This window comes from Podarcis pityusensis (assembly GCF_964106645.2).
Source record: "Podarcis pityusensis genome assembly, chromosome: 7".
Lineage (NCBI taxonomy): Eukaryota > Metazoa > Chordata > Lepidosauria > Squamata > Lacertidae > Podarcis > Podarcis pityusensis.
In genome coordinates, this window is record NC_138031.1 from 28,761,097 (window position 1) to 28,786,313 (window position 25,217).

The 25,217-nt window shown below is 42.6% G+C and overlaps 1 protein-coding gene across 1 annotated transcript; it reads right to left on the reverse strand.

Annotated features, from left to right (window-relative positions):
• Positions 1–1,275: 1,275 nt before the first annotated feature.
• Positions 1,276–18,309, reverse strand: LOC308481315 (carbonic anhydrase 3-like). The gene is made up of 7 exons (XM_081013614.1): positions 18,183–18,309; positions 14,284–14,481; positions 7,277–7,395; positions 6,296–6,388; positions 4,836–4,901; positions 3,475–3,630; positions 1,276–2,441 (listed from the first exon to the last, which is right to left on the reverse strand). The coding sequence occupies exons 1-7, from the start codon at positions 18,289–18,291 to the stop codon at positions 2,322–2,324; spliced, it is 861 nt and encodes a 286-aa protein (XP_080869740.1). The 5' UTR covers positions 18,292–18,309; the 3' UTR covers positions 1,276–2,321.
• Between the last annotated feature and the right edge of the window lie 6,908 nt (positions 18,310–25,217).

The window sequence follows — 25,217 nt, forward strand, 5'->3', positions numbered from 1 at the left end:
CTTATACCCAGGGGACTCAGAGTGGTTCACAGAATAAAATCAAGATATAAAACCACAAAATACCTTATAAAAATAAAAACAGCAACCCAATAGCCCCCCCCCCCCAATTTTTTTTAAAGGGCATAGGATGTAAATCAGATCAACCAAAGGCCTGGTTAAAAAGGAACATTTTCGCCTGGCGCCTAAAGGTGTATAATGAAGGTGCAAGGCGAACTTCCCTGGGGAGAGCATTCCACAGATGGGGAGCCACTGCAGACAAGGCCCGTTCTCATGTTGCCACCCTCCTGACCTCTCAAGGAGGAGGCACATGAAGGAGGGCATCAGAAGATGATCTCAGGGTCCAGGTAGGTTCATATGGGAAGAGGCATCCTTGAGGTATTGCGGTCCTGCAGCAGAAGCCCACCTTCTGCCTGAGAGGGCAGCAGGCTGTAGTGAACAGCGCTCCTTCCACTAGTGGTACCCTATGTAGGGCTGCAGAATAGGGTGTTCCCCGGACAATGCTGGGCCAACGATGGAACCACTGGATCTAAATCCAGCATGTTTCAAAGAGAGGAAGCCAGTTTAGCAGCTAGCATCAGCTGACAGAGCTCCTGATGTGTTGTTAGCTCCTGCCCTCCAATATCCCTCAGGTTGGGTTAAGACTGCTCTGCCAGTTTTGGCTTCTTATACAGTTGAGGAACATGAATATCCCTCAGGAATTAAAAAAACAACAACAATCCCTATCAAAATGATTTAAGTGCACAAAGCCCTCTCATGGGATCATATTACAATCACCTAAGAAGTTCTGAAAACTTTGTTTCTGAGATAAACAGATTTATTGTTGTTGTTGTTTTATATACAAAAGCACCTATGTTGCCATCATGCAATACTATCTGAATTGCTTTTTCTAGAAAGTACCAGCTCAAAGCAAGAAGAAAAACAACCCCCCAGAAAATAACTTATTAACAACTTGAAGAGGTTAAAAAACAACAACACCCTGGCTGTTATTTTCATTCTTTTTTTGAAAATGTTTTTCAGATTTGAAGCAACAAATTATGGGTGGCACCCAACTGAGTCATACTCTGTTGATTTCAATGGTCTGCTCTGAGAATGATTTAGCTAGGTACCCCCCTATGTTTACAAATGTAAGTGCTACAACTTAAACACTAAATAGATTCAGGTTCTTATATATATATATTTTGGAGATTTCAGAAGAAAAAAGCAGCCCCCTCCTTAACAGGATAGGATCTGACTAGTCATACACAGAGTAGTTCCACTGGAATCAATGTAAGCAAGTTAATGACAAATAAGTCCATTTATTTCAGTAGGTCAGATTCAAAGTTGGTATTCTGACATCTGTAAACTACTGAGTGCAACGTATTGAAACAGGACATACAAAACTCCATTTCTTTAGTAGTTTGAAACTTTGAGATATTTCCCATTGCAAAATTCATCTGAGCATTTCACAAGCGAAATGGGTTTTTGACCAATATTTCATTACACTAACTTCAATGGCATAAAAATTAACTGCAAAATAATAAAATCAGAAGTTCAGAAAGTGACCTTTTTGACACATCAGAGAAATGATACAAGAAACCCTAAAAATTAAATAACTCATAATGTTTTCTGGAAACCACCCCCCCAAAAAAACCACCCTATTTTAGAGTCACCAAGATTACCTTTATATTAAACAAAATCCTGGCTGTTCAAAAGATTATTATTTCAAACAAATCAACAGGAAATGAAGTTGTGCAATTAAATAAGAATGCTTCATCCCATACTATATCCTGTTTGAATGAATGTGTTTAATTTCACCGTCAACAATGAGAAGGATAGAGGGTTAGACTTCCAGGCTGATTTTCTTCACAATTTGCATTTTTAATGACACTTTATACATAGATATGATACAAAAATGCATTCAACTCTTGCTGTGCTCCTCTAGCATTCTTCATTTACAGGTGTGTGTGTGTGTGTGTGTGTGTGAGAGAGAGAGAGAGAGAGAGAGAGAGAGAGAGAAAGAAAGAAAGAAAGAAAGAAAGAAAGAAAGAAAGAAAGAAAGAAAATCCTTTAAGACCTTCCCACCCACCCACAGAATTTTCCATAAAAATGGTAGTGTTCACAAAGATTATCGAGAGAGATCCCCCATTCTAATATAGTAAATATTTCCCCAGTGATTTCCCCCCTCTAGAATGTTGATTAATTTTATCTAAATTGTCCTGTTTCATCGCTCAGAATTTCTAGCTCAACAGTACAGATCTCGAGGGAGAACAGCAGGTCAAACACAACACGAGTGTGGAATCCTGGGTCTTCACAACCGAAGATCATGGGCTTCAGCAAAGATTCTATTGGCATGGAGATCTTACCATCCTGTTATTCAGAGGCTGAAGAGGCCGCCAGTTGTCCACCAAAGCACAATAGGGGTCACCTGCAGCATTGCTAGATAGGCTGCGAAGCTTTTCCATCTACAGAGAAGTAAACAGATGTGAGGACCAACCTGGAGCCTGGCTAAAAATGAGATGTGTTAAGCACTGAGCAGACACATGGAATGCAGTTTCCTCAGAAAATTGCCAGAGTCCATTTGGGATGTACTTGCAACCAAACATGAAGGGATAAAGCCAGCAGAACCTGCTTCCATGTAAATGACATAATTAAGGCTGAGGGAGGGGCTTCAGTATGATTTACGTTGTCAAACCCAGCAAACCCGCCAAAGTTCATTTGCGTTTTGTGCTCCAATGAAATTTTTAACCGAGAGCAGGGGTGGATTTTGGTAATCTTTGGCAATAGGGCACCCTGAGCGAGACCAAAATTTGGCGCACCCAAATGGATCTTCTCATTTATGGATCTTCTTGATTTTGTGACCTCTTGGCTTGCAGCCCTGTGTAGGGTGCTGCCGAGAGGAGGCTAGGAAAAATGGGGATGGAAATATGAATCAGATGCTCTTTGGTGAGTCTCTCCCCTCCCTGAATGTTTTCTTTTGTCAATAAAATTGAGATAGACAGGTTTGTTCATGGCTACAACAGATAGTGAGAAGAGAGCCTAACCACAAGCCAAACCTTGGCTTAGCTTTGCATGGTACAGGAATATAAAGGACTGGAGAAGACCAAAATGGTTGCAAGCACCTCTTTAGGAGTCAGCACATTCACAATGTCCCAGTAAGCTATAGTTTGGCTTATTGTGTTGTGTAAACCAGGTCTTAGTTTGGGGTTAATCCCCCTGTTACATTGTCAGAAGTTTTTTGAGGTGCATTGTAAAGAATATTGGCTTGTTTGATTCTGTGGTTGGGTGAACAAACGCAAAAACTGAACTGAAACCCAAGATGATTTTTAGCCTTTACTCATAGTTCTGATTCCTCAGCTTTAGAAATGTCCCAGCATTTTCTCATGGCTGTTGTCAGCACTGAATTCGGGCATGTTATTTCTGATTAACAGAGCAAGGCTTTCAGCAAACTGTATGTGGATGTAGTTCACATGAAATACTTGCATAAGAAAAGCTTACCTGGTCCACACTGACGGTGATTGGCTCTTTCAGAATAATCCAGGTAACACACTCATCACAAGGAGGTGTAGTGAAGGAGCCTTGGTAGGTGAAGTAGCTCCGATTTTGAGGGAAAAGGATGGATGGATCAAAGTTTTGAAAAGGAACCTCTTTCCCCTTAAATAAATAAAAAGAGAAGCAATATTATTAAATCCAGTTGAAGATCTAGTTGAGGTCAGGGATAAGCATAACTAACACACACACAAGGGCAAGAGATTTTGGATATAATATACAGTTGGCAACATGGGGGAAATTATGGAAAGTTGACTTAAAATTTACGGCATGTTATACGCTGAAGGAAAATTATATGAAGATGATGTACCGTTGGTACTTAACACCCAGTAAGTTAGCAAAAATGTATAGGACTAACTCAAATGTATGTTGGAAATGTAAGGAAAAAGAGGGCACCTCTTATCATATGTGGTGGAATTGTAAAAAGATAAAGGAATTCTGGGAAATGATATGTAATGAACTTTTAAAAATGTTTAAAATAACATTTGTTTAAAAGAGCAGAAGCCTTTCTCTTAGGAATTATAGGTGCAAATATACCGAAAGATTTGAGAAGACTAGACTGCTGCTTGCCCAGCAGTGGAAAGAGGAGTAAATGCCGACAAAAGTGGACTAACAGACAAAATTATTAGAGTATGCAGAAATGGCAAGATTGACAGGGAAAATCAGAAATCAGGAGGAACAAAGCTTCAACAGGGAATGAGACAAATGTAGGCTGTATTTAAGAGAACACTGTAATTTTGGAGGAACATAACGTGGAAGAATTATAATATGCAGTTGATATATATATATATATATATCCCATAAAGGGGAGTAGGGGAGTCCTAAAATTCTGAAGATTGATTTTGAAATTTAAATGTGGTAAATGTGAAATTTATTTTGTAAAACCAATAAAAATTATTTCAAAAAAACAACAACTAACACACACGCTTTTTGTGACCATTCCCCTCCCCCACAAAACAATGGGGTGGGAAAGATAAAAAGGATACTCCACTCCAGTTTCTAAATGTAGGAGGAATGCACCCATTCCTTTAACTGTGTGTACACTCATCTGATAGTGGCTGAACCCAGTTCTTGGAAAATCCACCCTGCTTCTAATCTTCAAGAGCCAAAATATTTATCTTGCTTCCCTTATGCCCCTTCTACACATCCACTTCTTCAGTAAACCCTTCTCTTATTTCTGTTTTAACTTCCACCTGCCTCTCCCGTGCGTGGTCCCTGTGACTGGTTTGACAGGCCCCCTCCTTGTTTCCTTGGCAGATTATAGATGGTTGCTGTTTTGCAAGTGTGATTCAGTTGTACCCTCAAGTTACCTTGGTCTTAATGGCTTCCATTTCTTCAAGAATTCTCTTCATCTCTGGCTTGGGATCTTTCCCTACCTGTGACAGAGAAAGTACAAGATGAATAGCATGGAAGATTATAAATCACAACAACATGCAGAAATGATCTTTAACCACCCCATCTGTCTGTTTAATTCTGAGAACATCTTGCACAGAAAAACAGCAAAAACCATGCCTGTTGGGTTTAAAAACAACAGAGAACAACATTTGGAACAATGTGTTTGCTTGATTGTTCATTTTACTTAGTTTGCTGTCACTGAATTATGGTAACATGAATGCAGCAACATCTCGCTCATCCAACTTCCTACCCTCTGAGGAAAGTTAAGGATTATCTGTACAGATTTTCTGAATCTCCCTTACTGTTCTGGCTTATGGGATAGCTGTGCAGCCTGCGTTCGCTCCATAAGACGCACACACATTTCCCCTTACTTTTTAGGAGGGAAAAAGTGAGTCTTATAGAGCAAAAAATACGGTACTTCCAAGTAAGCATGCACAGAGGTTCCTTCATAACAGAAAAAAGCTGTGGGTTTCTAATTCTTATGTGATAAGAAGAAGAGCACAGTGGGGATGATTTAAATGATTTGCTTGACAGATTGTCCGTTTGACATGTGTGCTAATTGTGTTCTGTTGGTATAATAAACTGTGGTGTGGTGGGAGAGGAGCTCAGAAGAAGACAGCTCCAGGACTTTTTTTTCAGAGCAGGATCGTCAGTGTCATCTGCCACAGTGCCAGGGTAATTAAACAGATTCTCAGGCAAACAAATGTGGTGATAATGGGGCTTTCAAGTATACTTGTGACCGAGTCACATGGTGGCAGTCAGAGAAGGAGAAAAATTATTTTCTTCTCTTTTCTGTTATGGAGCAGACAGTTTCAACAGCAACATTTATTTGCAAAATCTTTGCATTTCAACTGGCTGAAGCTCAATGTGTGTTACAAGCAGAACCTACACTGTCAGATGTAAGCCCCACTGGCAACCCTGCCAGGAAATTGTACATAAGATTCTAATTATGCTATGGACTGCTGCTCCTTCGTGCAAACACACACACAAAGGATCAGTTTAGCTGTCTGAATTTTTGGACTCTCCTTAAGGGTGTGGCTGGGGGTGCTGTCATGATGAACTGCACTTCTTTGCTGAGACCCCACTGGTAACAAGGCAGTCCAGACATAGTAGAATCACACTTGCACATTCATGCAATACTGGGGTAGTGTGAGTGATATAAAAGGACATTGTTTCAGATAGACATAGAATTGTAGGGTTGGAAGGGACCACAAGGACCACCTAGTCCAACCCCCTGCAATGCAGGAATCTTTTGCCCAATGTGGCACTCAAACCCGTGACCCTGAAATTAAGAGTCTCACGCTCTACCGACTGAGCTACTTAGACAGCAAGATTGCTAGGTATCATAATATGTGTACAGAAAGATAGAGCTTACTTTCAGAAGAATAGCCAAGATAGCCACACCGTCAGTTTTTCTCAGAGAATCTGCATAATTGCTATACTTAGGATACCAGTGCACCAAATGAATCTGGAAACAAGGAAAATCTATTATACTGGGGACTCTGCCCATGCTTGTTCACCCCCCACATTAACCCCCTAGAGCCTCTCATTCCCACCCCCATGAAACTACTAAACCCCATTACTGAAGCCAATTCTCTCTTCTATTCTGCAGTCCTGAACCTGAACCTGGCTGCACTTTCACCCTCCATCTTTGATGCAATTATTATTATTATTATTATTATTATTATTATTATTATTATTATTCCCCACCCATCTGGCTGGGTTTCCCCAGCCACCACTCTGGGTATCTCACAGCACATTAAAAAATTGTAAAACATTAGACATTTCCCGATACACGGTTGCTTTCAGATGTCTTCTAAAAGTCAGATAGTTGTTTATGGGAGGGCGTTCTACAGGGCGGGTACCACTACCGAGAAGGCCCTCTTGCTTCCCTGTAACTTCACTTCACGCAGTGAGGGAATCACCAGAAGGCCCTCAGAGCTGGACCTCAGTGTCTGGGCTGAATGATGGGGGTGCTACCGCCCCATTGCACACAGAACACCCCAATTGTAAGTTCCTGCATCTTCCTGCTACCACACATTGCAACTCCTAAGCACCCTTTTCACCTTCTTCCCAGCTATGAAGTCGCTATCCCCTCCTATTCTTCATATACTTTCACGCCCCTCCTTTTTATCTTCTCAACCCCATAAGCATGCCTCCTATTCTCTTCCTTTTTTGCGCACCCAATTTTCACAGCATCCTGTTCTCACGGGGGGCCAACCAGGTGGCTGTGAGAGACCCATGAGCAAGAGCCCTCTCCCTATCTGACCATGGAAGGCAGAGTATAGGCGTCATGGTAAGCAGCCATTGGTAGCTTTATCCTCCATGATGCATTCTCTAGCGCACAAAGACTCACCTCTCCTGCATGCCTCGTTGCGTCAATCACATGCTCTGAGCCTTTGTCATCTGTTGAACCCCAGTGGATGAGAAGCTGACGCAGCCGGTAAGTACCCTGGAGTGGCCCTCCCCTGAGCACTGCAACAAATAGGTCTCAATTAAAAGAAGGCTTTTCTGGGCTGAAACAAAATGGACAACCATGTACTGCATGGGCCTTTTCTTTTAGGGTTGATGAGCACCTCTTGCAAATATGGCTGAAGTCAGAGAGGGCATCTCATCTTCTATCACCTGGCATCCTGGGGCAGCTGCCATGGCCCCAGCCACACTGGCACAGCCTATCGCCGGCACTTCAATCAGCACTGGATGACAGGGGATCGACCAGGGGCTAGCCACCATTTAAATTTCCTGCAAAGCCCTGAAGCAACGCTACATTGTGGGCATGGTGACAAAATAATATGGCAGCTAAACCCAGCTTCCTGGAGCACTGCTGTTGCATTTGCCAGTTAAGCCCAACAAGATCCACTGATGGACAAGGGGTCCCCTCAGACCTGGAGCCATACCTGGTGCCTACAGCACTGTTATTACTACTCTGCCGTCATTATAGTATTCATAGAAATTAATGTTACTTGAATAAATGGTTGACCTTACAGAGACACTGTATGTACTTTTGTTGCCCAGGAAAATCTTTTAATAAAAACAATTAATAATAATGGTTGGTCTTCTCATAGCTTGGGAGTTGTCCAAAATTACACATAAACAAGGTTCAGATTTATCATCATGATGATGTTGTTGTTGTTGTTGTTGTTTATATGCTGCTCATCTGACTGGGTTGCCCCAGTCACTCTGGGTAGCTCCCAACAAAATATTAAAAACACAATAAACATAAAATATTGAAAACTTCCCTATACATTCATAGCAACCTTCTTTGTTGGGTTTCTTTCCCACACACTAATATAAATATTCAAAGCAGCCCCAAGACATCAAACATCTGAACAGGAGCTACCAATAGCAAAACTCCATAAAGCCTCAGGGAAGACTGGAAGGTTATACATGCAAAGGGACACACATTTAGTCCCCCTTTCCTTGAGTTCAAAGCCAATCTAAAGGTTTAGAGATGGGGAGTGGTATAACTTTCTAGGACTATATCACTTTAAAATGAGTCAGGAATGCCTCTCCCTGCAGCTGTTTTAAAATCCCTACAAATGAAAAGCTAGCATGTCAGGAAGATTGCCAAATTAAACTGGCACCCTTCTCCCAGGCATCCTAACTCTGCAGTTTGCTGTTGAAGAACAATAATTTGATCTCCATTTGCATTCTAAAGTGGTACAGTCCCAAGAGGACCCATGTCTGTTTGTTTAGTGGTCTTCGGATTTGATTTTTTAAAAAACCTCTTGGTCATGATATTTTGCCAGTTGTAAGAACTCAAGTGTGCAACTAGTGATTATTTATTTGTGGGTTTTTAAGCTGCCTTGCAAGACACACTGTGCACATAATTTATGAAAGAATACATAGTGAACTACACAGCAGTAACAATAAAAACACAGCAGTTAATTAAAGTGGGTCTAAATTAAAAAGTCTCAAGAGTTCTCTTCAGTGTCAGTCATGATAGAGCACTGCTGTACATATTTCCTTGAGGAGGGAATTCCACAAACACAGTGTCATCGTGAAGCATGAGGTTTACCAGTAGCACTGCTGGTGGCAATTAAGAACAGGAATTCTTGGTTGAGAACAATAATAGCTCACACTTGTCACTTATGAGTTAATTACATGTCACTCTGTGGGCATCAAGTGAAGCTGAGCCTTTGCCCAAAATTCACACCCCTCACCCATCTATAAATAGGCCCTGACTTCTCTCTCAATGAAGAACCAGTTATAATGGCAAGGAAGCTACATTTCACACCACAGGAAATGCTTCTGAAGCTCCTTCAAATAACCAATGTAATTATTGATTAAAATTCCTTTCTCTTATCACACACAAGTGTGTAATTTAATATTGCAGTGCTCCCCCCTTAAAATAAACAAAAAAATAATGGGGGGGGGACAGCAAGTGTCCGTATTTATTTCCTTCCAGACATGCCAATCAACCCCAAACTGCTGTGAAATATCTTGAGCTCCCAAGTGCTGACTGTGTGCTTCATACCATAAGAGAAGATGCTTGTGTGAGGGATGCCCTGTGTAGTTCAAACAACTACAGACAACCTGAAAAAGGAGAGGTTGAAATTAGAGCTGTTCTGAAATGGCACCTGAAAATTCACCACCCTGTTTTTATTGGTGCAGAAATGGTGGGAGGTGCCTAGTTTCTCCAGCGGGAGGAGAATTTGCCAACACTTTTTCAGGGAGCTTACCATTAGCAGTGGCAGCAACACAGCTTATTTCATTTCCCCATAAGGCTTTGTTCGTTTGTTTTGTTTTTGCAACTGTGTTGTCAGCCTGGCCACAATTTTATTGACTCCAAAATGCCACAGACCCAATGTCATCCCAGCAGCCGTGCCCACACCTTTTGTGCATTGGGTTGGCATGTGAAGGAACTCCCGTTCACTGTATCCCTTGCATACTAGCTGCATGCTGCTGCCCATGGCAGGAGTGGGGCTAGCTTACATAAGTGTTGTGGTCTTCCTCATAAATCCTCTCAATACATGGGGTGCCTGAACCTCCCTATAAGGCCATCACTCATAGTTTGGCTACATGCGAAGTCTTCTTTGTTGCTTTTAGCTCTGTGCACGCAATATTTTGAAAGCACATTTGGAACACTTCCCCCCCCCCCCAAAGAATTCTAAGTAGTTTGTTAAGGGTTGCCAGAAATTGTAATTCTGTGAGGGCTAAACTACTGTGCCCAGAATTCTTTAAGAGAAAGAAGATGCTTCATATGAGCTTTGAATGTATAGTGTGTACAGCCTCTGCCTTTGCTCAAAAGTGGGACTGCTGCCTCTTAAAGCACCATAGCAACTTGCAAAGCTCTTTGACCAGAGATCATAGCTAAACCAGAGTAACTAGCATGAGCAACAATGCCTCTATCATACCTCCACCAGCTCTCTGAAGAAGTTATCACCTGTTTCCAGTTACATTCCACCCAGTATGAAACCCCATCTCCAACTCTGACCATCCTGCTTTTGCTTAAGAATAAAGGAGTTGCAATGGAACAGGTTTCCTACTATGAAAATGTCAGATGCCCACCTGCCAACTATTTTACAGTGGGAAATTCATATATGTATTTCTTAGTTATTCCTTATGGCATTGTCTCACTGAAGAAGAACCACCTAAATTTCACTACCACAAGATTTAGGAATAACCACTAACTCGGTCAGCTTAAAAATGAAAAAAAAAAACTCAGGGACTATGACTCTGAAAACAAGCATATGTCCTAGTTGTGAGCCCCCAATAGGTAGTCTGCTGTTGGGGCAGAATGCTGGACAAGACAGAGATCTGGTGAGATGCAGCAAGATTCTTCTTCTGATAATAAGCAATCTTTCTCCATTATGGGGCTTTTGTTTTCACCATACAAAACAGATTTTTGTGCATGGAAGGATCTGTTGATTATACCCTTCTGGTGTGAATGCAAGTGTGTGACGGCATAGTCACATCAGCAAAAAACAAAAAACCCCGGGTGCTGGCAGCTTATAATCTACTGTAAAATCAATGGAAGAAAATGTCTATTCTACCCAGTAGGTTGCAAGTGGGAGGGAAATTGATTCCTTTTTTTCACAAGGCAGATGCCACTGGGAGCCAGGTAAAAACAAAATCTATCAGGCAAGGAATGTTAGCCCTGTTTATATATAGTTATGGGGGAGAGCAGGTCTTATTGACGCAAAGCCTCACCTGTTGCCAGATTTATAGTGACAGGTGATAATCCCCAAGTGAAAACAATGAGGCCAGGTTTTCCCCAAGATACAAAATGATGGCTTTGCCATGCTGTTTTAGGATAAAAACAAAGTAACAGTATAGCACAGTTGGCTATGTCAGTAACGATGCATTAACAGGTCCATAAATAAATAAACATTTGGTCGGCAGACTGTTTTGGCATATTCTTTGTCATTATTGTTAATAAAGTCAGCTATGTGTGTTTGACAATGTGCAATTATATGGCTTGCATTTCCAAGAAGGGAATTTTTCACCTAAAGCAAAACAACTGGCAATAGCAATGAGGCTTTTATTCTATGAAAGTTTGGAAGGGAGACCTCACAGTCTCTACAAAGAGTGTGGAAGTTCTGGAAAACAGGGTGTTCTGCAAGAGAACCTCCTTCCTGACCTGCAACGCCCCTGTCCCACTGTTGTAACCCTGGGTCCCCTGAGATACTAAACTTGTCTTTATTTGCAGCCTAAAAAGGGAAAGGAACCCAAGTTTCCAGAGCCAGAAAGCTGATAACCCAATGTACTGTAGCAATCCCAGAAGGCCTTTGTTTGAACAACGTTCAAGTTCTTTGACCTCCAGCAATAGCATGGAATTTCAAAGTTAATGCTAACACAGATCTTAAATCCTTTTGTGCTGGAGCACTGCTGGTCTCATGTCAGTGATTGATATCCTATGTGCTGGAATACCCAAGGATAAAGGCTGTGTTAAGCACAGGGCAAAAGGCTTAACGTTGACTTTTCTTTCTTTAGTTGGTATGGGGATGCCTGCACAAAGCAGCGCCCCCGCGCCTCAGCTGTGTCAATTCTTCTCATTCTGACTGGTATCCAGACGTACCCACACAGAAATAAATCACCAGCAACAAAAAGCAGTTATGTAAAGATCTCAAAGGCCCATATAAAGTGCGGGTGGCCTGGCTGTCATGGCTTCATGACAAATGAGGACACTCAGTCACTGAAATTGATAGCGAAATTCCCACTAGGGTGATTGTGGTGTCCCCAAAGCCAGGACCTGGAACTCGATGCTCTGGTATACATGCCAAAGTTAGGGTCTCACAACTACTATAGTAGGACAACATCACAAAAGATGAACATTACATCAGCGTGGCAGTAACATCAGAAAACAACAAACCACCGCAAGCAGATATAATGCCACCAATGTTTAGGATCAGCATCCTTAAGGTCCTAATTCTAAAATATCCAAAGCAGTTTCATTAAGTCCCATGGAGAGCAATTATCCAAAGCATCCCTTGAGGACTACAGCTTAACAGTACGATTAAAACAAACAAACATTAAAAAATTACTTAGCCTAGAGTAAGTTATGGCTCTACATGCCAAAGCCAGACATGTGTCAGTCTTCTGACATTTTTTAAGCTGATTGGACTCAGAACTTCCATCACGAGTAAAGGAAACTTTCATGGTTTCATTTGACTTCACCCCTCCAGTGATGTACTGAGGAAGCCCTCCAGATTTTGCTGAACAACTCCCACCAGTCCCAGCTGGCATGACCAATGGCCAGTGATGAAGAGAATTGTGGTCCAACAACATTTTGAGGGCTGTAAGTGAGCCATTGCTGGCAATGACTAAGGGAGGGGCATCACCTGAAGTGGTTTGTGAATGGCAGACGTACAGCTGAAAGCATGATGATGAGCAATGCATAGCCCCCATCACAATACAGTGAATGAATGGTGCTGAATCTACAACCCTACTGCTATTATCATATTTGGAACAGGACCTCGTGGACCATCTATTCTATGGTTTGTACTATGTTCTCAGTCTGAACTGTGGAGTTCCTCTGATGAGACCCATGAGCTCTTACACCACTATTTTAGAGACAGGGAATTAGACGCACGGATGATATATGTACAAAAGTCTCAACCTCTTCTGAATATTCAAACTGGCCTTCAGAAGTAGGTTTAAGCTTGGTAAAACCAGATTCCCACAGCAAATATGTCCACAGCAAATATCTGTGTCCCTGTGATATTATTGTCCAGGCCAAAGGCTACTGATCGTTCTCTGCATTTTAATGCAGGTCACTCATCTTTTGTGCATAATGCATAGGACGGAGGGGGGCATTCATTTAAGTAATTAAGTAATACACATTGCCATCTAAATATTTTAAAACCTTTCAGGTCCAGAGTCTAAAACTGCCTAACTGGACCATCAGAAGGCAGAAGAGCTATCACACAAGCGTATCTTCACCATCTTCCCTGGCTTGTAAGCTATTTCTAGGTCCAATCAAAGGTGTTGGTTTTGAGTGTTAAGCCTCTTCATAACGTGCAACCAGGGTACTGAAAAAATGGCCTCTCTCCACCTGAACTTAGCCAAGGGTAGTCATATGGTGCCCTCCAGGGCTGGCCCACCCATGAATTGGGGTGATGCAGCCGTTTTAGGTGGCAGACGCCTCTGCTGGCGCCCCATCCATGCCACTGCCTCCGCCACTGGTGGAGAAGTGGTACCAGCAGGAGTGTAGATTTCCAGCAAGAGCTCACCAAAATCTCACGGAAAACAAGAGAGCTCACGAAATTTCAGCGAGATTTTGCCATAAATAGCTGCTGATTCCAGCACCACTTTTTTGCCGCCACCAGTGGAGGTGGGCAACACAAAGGCAGTGCCAGTGGAGGCAGAGCAGAGTGGGATGTCATTTCCCTCCCCCTGCCCATTGACTATTCTGGCTGGGCCTGATGGGAACCGGAGTTCAAAAAATCCAGAGTGCACCATGTTGGCTACCCTTGAACTCACCAGACTTTTGAGTTACTCTTTGGAGTCCTTTCTCTGATTGCCACCCACTCAGAGTGTGCTGTGGTGGGGGAGAGGGACTTTTCCATGGTGGCACCCCAACTGTGGAGTGTCCTCCTCACAGAACTTCCCCTAGCACTTATCTTGATGTCATTTTCATGCCTAGCAAAGACTTCTTCATTGTTCTGTGCTTCTAGTCTAGCTTAGCTTCAGGCTGTTTTTATAAAGCTGCCCTGCCACTGTAAATCAATAAATCAAATAAATATATACATTGCTTAAGACCCCTGCATGCAAAAAAAGTATGAAGTAGGAGAGGGTCTCTGCCACCCCCCCCCCCCCAGAAAGATATTAGTAGTTTGAATGATCCCTTCCTGACTTCATTTTGCAGGGGTGCATACTGGTTAACTAGAAGTATTTGTAAGAGATAAAACTCAAAGTTACCTGAGCGATCGAAAGTGTCATCAAATGTAACACGGCAAGTTTTCCCAGTGTTCATTATGGTCTTAGCTGCACCTGGATCATAGCCAGTAAACCAAGGCAATAGAGCAGGGTCTTTGTAGACATCCTTGGTCAGGATTGCAACAGGTGACTGATTATTCCCTTTAGCCATTGGGTATGTTTCATGCCAGCGATCTGGCCCTAAGGGGGAAAGACAATAAGAGAGCGTCATATTCTGAATATAAGCTATAAGTCCTGCAAACACTGCATAGTACCCACTTTCATATTTGCTTAGCGTTTGGCAGTCAGGAAGTGCAAACTTTAATATCTTGCTCAGTTATACAGGACCATGGTAAATTAGTAAGAAAGAATGGGCAGATTAACTTAAATTTAAAGGTTGACAGCTGCAGTCATATATACCCTTAGCTGGTGAACTTAGTGGCACTTACTTTTGAGTATATGTGCAGAACTGTGCTGGAAGAAATTCCCCTCCCCCTCCCCCTTGCCATCATGGATTTTGATGATGCTTATGATGGTAAGATTTCTTATTCATCCTTCACCACAAGAACCCAGGGCAGTTCACCACGTGTTAAAAATACAATAGTTAAAATAGTTAAAACATACTACAATCAAGAGAATTGGGTGGGTCCTAGTACATATATCTCAGGTGTCAGACACTAGGATAGAGAGTTATTTATTATTTTATTTTATTGCATTGCATTGATATCTCACCTTTTTAATCCATAGATTAATCCCCACAACAACTTTGTGAGGTAAGTTAGACTGGGAGGATCTGTAGGGAAGGAGGTTGTCTTTCAGATATTTAGGGTGTAAGTTGTTTAGGGCTTCAAACACATATGTGAGTAGCTTGAACCGGACCCAAAAACAAACTAGCATCCAGTGCAGCTGTTTTAAAACAGGAGTTCTAGGAGTTCTAAATACTGGCTGGGGCTTCAATCTGACTGCTGCATTTTGGACCGGTCGAAGTTTCCAATTACGGTAGACTCTAAGGAGTGCCCCATATAGAATGCATTCCACTCATCCAGTCTAGAAGTTACCAGCACATGGAGTGCAGTGACCAAGTCTTCTTTGTCCAAAAGACACCATAGATGGCCAACCAGACTTGGCTGGAAAGAGGCAGTCCTGGTCACCAAAGACATCTGAGTCCCAAGTGACAAAGTTGGATCCAGGAGTACCTCTAAGCTATGAACCTGCTTCTTCCAGGGGAGTATAACCCCATCCAGAACAGGCAGCCTCCCACCTCCCAGATTTGAGAACTCAGAACCCATAACACTTTTGCCTTTTCAGGATTCAGCTTCAGTTTATTTGCCAACCTCCAGCTCCTAACTATCTCCAAGCACCCGTCTAGCACTTCTGCTGCCTCTCCTGATTCAGATAGAGCTAGAGTTGGGTGTCATTTGCAAATTAGCAGCACCTCACTAGGAATCTCCTAAAGACAGATCCCAGTGGTTCAGATATATGTTAAATAGCTTGAGGGACAAGACAGAAGCGTGCAGGATGGCACAGGGCAACTCCCAGGGCACTGAACGGTTGCCCCACATAATTGCTTTCTGGAAATGGCCCTGCAGGCAGGAGCAGAACCACTGAACTGCAACTTCCTAAGTTTCTTCAAACTGTTTTATCCTCACAACTTCCCCGCAATTTAAGTTAGGCTGCAAAGAGCAGGAACAAAATGACTCCTCTTCTAAAGCAAGCTGCTGAAGTGAAGAAAGCTTGGAGTAACCGGGAATGAATTTCTGTGTGGAAAGACTGTGAGCTCCCATTTGGTTCTGGTACTCAAAACAAAACCCTGGGTTTCCAGTAACAACAAAAAAAGTCTGTAGTCTAGCTATCCCTGCTCTACATACAATACCTTGAGTACAGTGTTAGAAACTGAAATATGAAAGCTAGGAGCTAAATGGCACCTTAAACCTAGGTTATGGGCGCAACAATAGGATGTCTAGACACACTTTTTATAACAGGAATACAAAGCTGAAAATGAATGAACTGCAGCTAAAATCTTTTGTTCATTTTTCACATAGTCTGGTTATCATCTGAAGACTTCAAAAAAGCAAAGCCATGCTTTCCCTGCTGGCCCCCCAAATATTCTTAAGAGGGTCCCTTCTGCAGTCTTCAGAGAGTAACTGGAAGTGGGGAGGCAGAAAAAGGTCCTCCTTTCCTTCCACTCTGCAGACAAGCCCTGAATTCTCCCTACACCCCCTTTCCTTCATATAAATATATCTTTTTGGCACCACAATTAACACATAAAGGCCTATACAACTGATGGCAGAGACACCCAGTTCACAAACCTAAGACTTAAGGGTCCTTCAGTGACCCTACTCCAAAATTTGTTTTGATTTTAAGCATCACTGTGAGAGTCTGAGGTAGATAACACTTTAACATGCACTACTTAAACCATCATAACGAACTGGCTAGTATATTTCAAATTAAAAGCACATCATACATTAAAAGTACATTAAACAAGGCAACTAAAACCTAAACAAAACATGTTGGGTTTAAAAAGGAAAGGGAAAAAAGTTCTCAGGTCTCCATTCCATACACGTTTTGCTTGGGAGGAAGCCCCATTGAACTTGGTTGGAATTTACTTCTGAGTAACAGTGGCAATTTTAATCTGAAATCTTAGGCGCAGTACTGTGCCCAGAGCTCAGAAACTGCTGGCGTTTATGAAATTCTCTGTCACAAAACACGCCTAGAACAATGGGAGTTTTGAACACTGCTTGGGTACTGTGGAAGAAAGGTGGGATGTAAAATTAAATACATGGGAGGAGAGAGAGAATTTTTACTTAGCTATTTCCACAAAATTTAGCCAGAAAGCATAAATGAAAGCACAGAAAGGCTAGCTTTGATAAGTGCCACATTGCTTTGTTACAAAGTGCATTCTTGTACACAGAATGTCCCAGCTTCAATCCTTCGAAGCCCCAGCCTCCAGACCCTGGAGAATCACTGCCAGTCAGGGCAGGCAAGAACAAAGGGACAAATATTCCGACCCATCATAAGTCAGCTTCCTGCATACCTGTAAAAACATGTCAGATCTGTCCCTGAATTTTGCTTATTTGTTGGTTGCGTTGAACTGTGTACCAGCCAATTCACTTGGCAGAATGAAAGTGAATTTGGTGTTGGTTTTTTAATGGTCTTTTAGAGGTGAGTAGTGCCAGGAAAAATGCACCAGAAAGCATGCAAACAATTGCTTCATGAAACATACAAGCTCCCTGCAAACTTTGTGCTTGCAAATCAGGATGAATAGAAGCTACCTCCATCTTCGAGGAAGAAACAGGGGAACCTGTTGGCCCTCCAGATGTCCTTGGTTTCTAAATCCCACCAGCTCCAGCCAACATGGTCAGGGGTGATGGAAGCTGCATGCAGTCTGGGATAGCTCAGTTGGTGGAACAGAAGTTGCTTAATCTCAAGGTTGTGGGTTCGAGTCCCACACTGGGCAAAAAGATCCCTGCTTTTGGACTAGGTGATCTTTTGTGGTTCCATCCAACTCTACAATTCTGTGATCTGCAGGAAAGCCACGTCCCCATTCCCACTTTCAGGCGGCAAGGACATCTGTGCCAGCTGAAAGAGCTCAATAGCTGCCCGGAAAGCTTGCGCCCAATTTTGCTAATCAGCGGGGGAAAGTCCATCAACATACCAAGACTGACCCCAAAGCCGTGGGAATCCAATATAGAAAGAGATGCTATTCATGGGGAGCTCCATCGAAAATAAATAAATACCGGGCACCGGTGGGCAAGGAGCAGCTTCTGCAGCCGGTGAGAGATGCTCCCGTTAGCGAAACTGCGCTGCATCTCCTACCCGCTCCCCTCTTACGGGGGGAGGAGGGCGCCGCCGTGGGAAGCCGCAAACTCCGGCTCCCCACGAGAGACCCGCGCCCCACTCACCATTGTCCTTTAAATAGCCCCACGGCTGCAAGCTCATGATCTCCGACGGGACGGTTCGCGCTGCGGCTCCTCCGGCTGGGTGGCCGCGACCGTCTCCTGCCAGGGCCATTTATAGGGCTCGGCCGAGTCCAGCCCTTAGACAGCAAAGGGGCGATGCTCGCCGGGGGCTGTGGGCGGAGAGGGAGGAGGAGCCCCGGGCGGACGGGAGCCCTCGAGGGTGCGGGGAAGCGGGACAGGGCGAGGCCGGCAGCGCCGTCCTAGCGACGGGGATCTCCTCTTCCCCTCTTCCCCTCTTTCCTCTCTCTCTCTCTCTTTCTTATTCGCCTCTATTCAGAAATAGTTGTGGGGTCTTGGGCATTGGAAGGGGACTGAATGGCTGTAGTTGAATTCGAATTATTTCTCAAGCGAGGCATTGTAGTGCCTTTTAATCTTCTAGACAACCCTCCCTTTTATTGGATATAAGGCGGGAAGCATCCTTTCGATTCAAAGCAGGTTTTATAAATGGGGGGCGTCAGGTGAAGATAGGAAAATTGAGAGCTGACGTTTATACTGCCATTTGACGTTTATGCTGTAATTTGAACTGGGCAGTTTCCCTGTTTTGCCCAAAACTTATTATGTGAAGTTATTTCCACGCTGAGAGTTGTTGTTTTAGCAGCACTGTGTACTCATGGTTCACCATCTATAAGCTACATAACTTTAACATTTCAGCAGGTACCGCCCCCCATCTTCCCTCATGTTATCAGTGCCGGATTTACATATAAACTAAATAAGCTATAGCTTAGGGCCCCACTCTCTTGGGCCCCCCAAAAAAATTTAAAGGAAAAAAACCTGGATGTACATTTCCAAAATATAAGATAAAAAACAAATAAAATAAAACCTACATACAGCAACAGTGTTTTGTGTTGTGTAGGCTCCTATGATGTAAGTAATGGGCCTCGCCTGCTAGCCTGCTCCCTAAAATATTCAATACAAAAAACAGCAACAATTTGATGTTGACAAAGGACAGCTGGACATATAAAGGGTCCCTTTACCCTCAGAAGCTTAGGGCCACATGAAACCTAAATCCGGCCCTGCATGTTACCCACAGTTTTCCACATTAGGGGCCTCAGGATATCATTTTTATTGCACATTCAAGATCCTAGTGTCCATACTTGTCTGTGTCTGCAAAAGTTCTACTGCTTCATTTCCAGTCAGTGCACCTCCTGTAACTTCTTGCTGAAATCTTCTAATGTTTCATACTACAAATCCTCTGAATTTTATTTACACACACACACACACACACACACACACACACCACTTTAGTTGCACTATAGCCCCTCCAGACAGCATTGTGGAAGCATCGCAGAGCAACTAATAAAGCAAAGTAAATTCACTGCTAGCTGTACTATCAATGTGTCAAGAACATGTTGCAGGATACTCATGCAATGAAATACTACTTTGAATTGGGCCCCCAATATGAAAGTAGCCACAGCAAGTATTTACTCTGTAGATTCCCACTGACCTATAAAATGTGAACACAACAAATATTGCAATGTTAGCATCCATCTGTCTCAGGAGACAATGGAAGTGTGTGCCTTCAGAGGTAAAGCCAACCCATTGGAGAGTGCCTGCTGTGGCTGTGGAGACTGATACAGGAGAGACATGTTTTGTTGCAACTGGGGCAGATTAAGGCATCCGGTTTTGCTGCTACAGGTGCACCATTTTAATGGTACATTGTATTACATCAACTGTCACTATTGCAGAGATCACTATGAAGCAAACTGACATAATGCATTAACTCAGCAAGTTAAAGGAAATCAACCAAGGACCATCAGCCCCACTGCCTGGCTGGCCCTGCTACCTTATCTCCCCCCCATCCACCTCCCGCCCCCAATCCAGGAAGAGGCAGGTTTGTTGTATGAGAGCTCCAAATCAGCTTTAACTGCACAGCTTGAATTTGCTGGTATGTGAGTTAATCCCACCTGGAAAATACCAGCAGTCTGGAATCATCTAACAACAACAAAAAGTTGGCTGAGGAGGAGGAGCCACTGTCACCATGTAGAGTCAGGAGGGTTGACAGAGGCAGGGGGAGAGCAAGGCAATGGAGGGGGATGCACCCGCCTTCAGTCATTTGTATCCAGATAATGCCTGAGCTGGTCTATAGAGGATTGTCTTCACTGCTTGTTGGGACTCAGGGTTCAGAGCACCCAGCAAAGCTGTAGATGTGAAAAGAGGAGCCTGATTTCTTTCTTTTTAAAATATATATCTTTTATTAAATATTTCTTAGTTTACAAAAATATGTGCATTGTCTCTTTTTTTTCAAGTTGCGTTTTCTACAGATGAGTTTCATTTGTTGTGAGACATTAGTGTTGCATGCAGCGTTAGGTTGGGAAGAAAAGAGGGGGAAATGGTGAGTGGGGTGGGGTCGGGGGGCAATGCTTCTATTCTTCTACTTAATGTATGTGTGGAGTTTTGTGTCAGCCTCACTTGTGTGGGTTCTCTTACTATTTGCTTGTTGTGTTTTCCTGGTGCTGAGAGAGGTTGGGGGGTGGCCTAGGGTGTGGTTGGTTGTCTTTGGTTGGCTGTAGTGAGATTTGTTTTTATGGGGAGGGGGGTGTTTTTGGACCAGGTTAGCCATATTGATTTGTATACTGTTGGTGGTTTCTTGTTGTCTTGTTGGGCTGTGTATGTGAAAAAGGGGAACCATACCGAGGTGAAGGAGTCTTCCTCTATTTTTTCCCCTTGTCAGTTTCAGTTTATTGGTTAGTTTTTCTGATAAGGCTGTTTCCCATACTATTTGATACCATTGGTCAGGAGCCTGATTTCTTTGGAGAGTACAGTGGTACCTCGGGTTACATACGCTTCAGGTTACAGACTTCACTAACCCAGAAATAGTACCTCGGGTTAAGAACTTTGCTTCAGGATGAGAACAGAAATCGTGCTCCCGCAGTGCGGCGGCAGCGGGAGGCCCTACTAGCTAAAGTGGTGCCTCAGGTTAAGAACAGTTTCAGGTTAAGAACGGACCTCCGGAACGAATTAAGTTCTTAACCCAAGATACCACTGTATTTCCTTGAAGGAAGAGGTCAAGAAATGGTCTTGTGCACAAAAGACCTTCCTAAAGAACAGAAAGGCAGCACTAGAGTGTACTTAGGTGAGGTGAACACGAAAGCGAATCTCCACACACACACCCCGAGCACCCTAAAGGGCAAGCCTACTGAACCCAATGAGACTTAATTTCTGAGTAAGCATATATAAGATCGCACTTCATTTTCTCTCATTAGGATCAGTGCAATAGGCAGTGCCATTCTAAATATGTTTACTCAGAAGTCGGCCCTACTGAGTTCAGCAGGATTTAGTCCCGAGTACTAGTAAAGTCTTCTTAGGATTATAGCCTTAAATGTTATTAACTTTGGCTGGACTGTGCCCATAGTGATTTGCCCAAGGCCACCAAAGTTGAGCAGAGCTTTTAACCTGGGATTCCCACAGCTAAACTCAACATAGTAGTCACTTGACACCACACTGTCTCCACTGAAGTTCTGCGGTTACTTGGAATAAATTTCTGTGCTCATTGTGTTCTTTGCAATACATCTGCAGATGTTGCCATACCTGTAACCCCAGACAAAACAAACTTATAGCTGAAGCCTACACAGTTATACTCAGAAGTAAGTCTCATCATATTCAGTGTTGTATATTTTTTGGTGTGCACGGGGTTGTATTCATGCTCTATAAATCAAGCAATTGGTCTTGAGATCCCATAAAATGACCATTTGTGGGCCTTTTATGTCGGCAAGCATTAATTGTCTTACTGACGAATTAAACATCTCAACCTTTATTTAACAGGTGGAGTACAATTTTCACCTGGGTAGACATTTTATTATTATCAGTGTATCTTTGAGTTGGGGCCAGTTTTCATGTTGTAAATTTATTATTTTAGTTCCAGTGTGATTCAAAAGGAAATTGGGATAGGAAATTGGGAGGTGTAGCTTTTAGTCACAATCCTAAACACACATTTGATCAAGTCCCATTGAAATCCAGTTGTCTTAGTCCCAAGCAAATGTGTTTAGGACTGCTGTAAGTGTTTGTTCAGCTTACACTTCCTTTTATATCTTGAAAATTATATCAAGAATTTGGTAATATGAAAATATATTTCGATTTGAGTGCTTGATTTGATTGAATAATTTGTTAAATGTCCATTATTAACCAAACTGAAAATAGTTCAAACAGCTGATAGGCCTCCTATTTACATAACATTAATTAACCATATAGCACTTTTGCACTAGTGACACTGAGCTCTTTTGAGGCTGTGGCCAACTATGGGAGAGAGGGCCTTTTCAGTGGTGACATCCTGACTAGAATGCTCTTTCCAGAGAGACTTGCAACACACCTATATTGGTATTTCAGCACCAGGCAAAGAGCTTTTAATTTTCCCATGCCCATTTGCGTGTTTTTATGCTACATTATACTTCTGTCATTGGGTTGTAGTCAACTAACTCAGAGTACACCCACTGAAATGAATAGACCTACGTTAAGTGCAATACTTAATGACAGTGGAACCTTGGATTGTGAACATGATCCGTGCAGGAGGCACATTCGCAACCTGCAGAGTTCGCAACCCACAGCACTGCGTCTGCGCATGCGCAGGTCACGATTTGACGTTTCTGTGCATGCACAAAGTGCGATTTAGCGCTTCTGCGCATACGTGAGTGCCGAAACCTGGAAGTAACCCATTCCGATACTTCTGGGTTTGATGTGGTGCGCAGCCCAAAATCGTGTAACCTGAAGCATCTGTAACCCAAGCATAAGAGTTAGAATTTAAAAAAACAACGGGGCATAGTCAACTAAGTTGAATTTTAAATTACTTGATTCTTATGAGTCACAAGAAATAAAATAATTTAAAATTCAACTTTGCTGTAGGGTTACCTGTAAATATTGTATGTAACCAAGTGAGCTTCCTTTAAAAAAAATAAAAAATAAAAAATCCAGATCATGGTCTGTTTGTACCTGCAAAATACCTGAGGCAGAATATTTAGATGGAGAGAAGCTTTCTAGTCCTATTGTTTGCAGATCGGTTTGGAAAATATGACTTTCTAGCTGGTTGGCTAGAACGTGTGAAACTGTGTCAGGCAGAACTAAACTTGGGACTTGTAGTGATTTGTGGGTGGTGGGCACAATTGGCTGCCCACTTTCTTGACCGTACATGGTTAAGAAATTCAGCCAGGGTGGGGAAAACACCCTCCTCAGAATTCCAGAATTTTTAAAAAGCAAAGGCATTTAATAGGGAAGTGATATGCAAGTCTTTTTTAAATGAAAGCTTTTTTTTTTTTTAATTGGAGTTTCAGAGGATGACCTGATCTTATCCACCCTCGAATCAAAGCAGTGGCGTCTGTATTAGCAGTGCCGTTCCCTCAGTGACATCTGATGCCATAGCTGCAAAGTGGCAAGAGTCCTTTGATCAGGCTGCAAAGTGACGTGGGCGATCATCAATATATCACATGAAGAGGCACTGACACATCCCGCCCTCTGCCCTCTCCTGACTCCTCCACTTCCCGCAAAGTAGCAGCTGCTTGTTAACAACTTCTCTTGTCTCTCTCATAAAGAAGGGTGCCGCTCCTGGTATTGTCCCACACTTGACGACAGCTGTCGTTTCCATTTGTCTTGTGGTTGCAAGAGACAGATGGAGGCAGACAATGTGGAGGTAGCGTGAAACATGGCACCACCAGTCATCCGAAATACCTTCATGCTAATGCAAGGAGTATGGGAGGGCAAGCACGCCGAGCTCAGCTATATGCAGAGATACGGGATCAACGGCTCAGCCCTGCATATATTTGTTTTGTTTGCTTCACATTACATTCATGAATCGCTTCCCGTGAAATATGCCCAATTTTCGCAGCAAAACATCAACGAATAAAAACAACTGCATATGTAAAATGACATTTATTTAAAAAAAGAAGCCTTTTTGTTAGGGATTGTAGGACAAGACCTGCCAAAGAAAATAAAGAACTTATTTATGTATGCTACAACAGCGGCAAGAGTTTTGATAGCACAAGGATGGAAGAATGAAGAAATCCCGACGAAAGAACAGTGGCAAGAGAAATTGATGAACTATGCAGAACTGGCTAAACTGACATACAAATTGCAAGACAAGGACAATTTTGACTTCAAGGAAGAATGGGAGCTTTTTACAAATTACTTAAAAAGACAACAAAAAGAATTGGACTCTTTGGCAGGTTTTGAATAAACATTCACAAATTTATTAATTGAATGTATGATAGATAAAACAAAGATATGTACAATTTTATAATATGCAGAGAATAACATGTGTTGAGAAATCAGAGAAAGGAGCTGAGGGAAGTCTTTGGGGGGAGGGTGGGCTGAGGAGGGAGGGGGAAAGGGGGAAAACCAATGTATGTATTAATATGATTGATAATTGATTATGTTGAAATTCCTTAATAAAAAATTATTTTTTAAAAATTGCATATGTGTTGTTTAGTCGTTTAGTCGTGTCCGACTCTTCGTGACCCCATGAACCAGAGCACGCCAGGCATATGTACAAACAATATGAAACAACTCTACACACACACACACACACACACACACACACAACTTCCTCTGCTTATGTATTTACTTACTCTTGAAAACCTAATAGAAACTATTTTAAAGAACCAAATTTTAATACAACATGGGATGAAGATGTTTTTCAAGGCTTGTTGAAAAAGCAAGGTCTTCAAAAAAGCAGTACAGATTATGCCTGTCTGATATGAAATGGGAGGAAGTTCCAAGCGGCAGGTGCCACCACACTAAAGACCCTGGCCCCATATCGTTTGGAATGGACTTCTTGATCAAAGGTATCTCTCCTGTAGAGGCCTTCTCCTGAAGAGCACTGTGATTAGTTACTGTATTTATTTATTTACTGCCTTCCACACACATGTCTCAGGACGATTGGGCATATAAAGTGCATTGAGAAAATCTTTTGTGTCTTGTGGTCCCAAGAGTTACAGGGCTTTGTAACCAGAATAACTAATTGGCAGCTAGTGCAATTCTTTCAATGGTGACAAT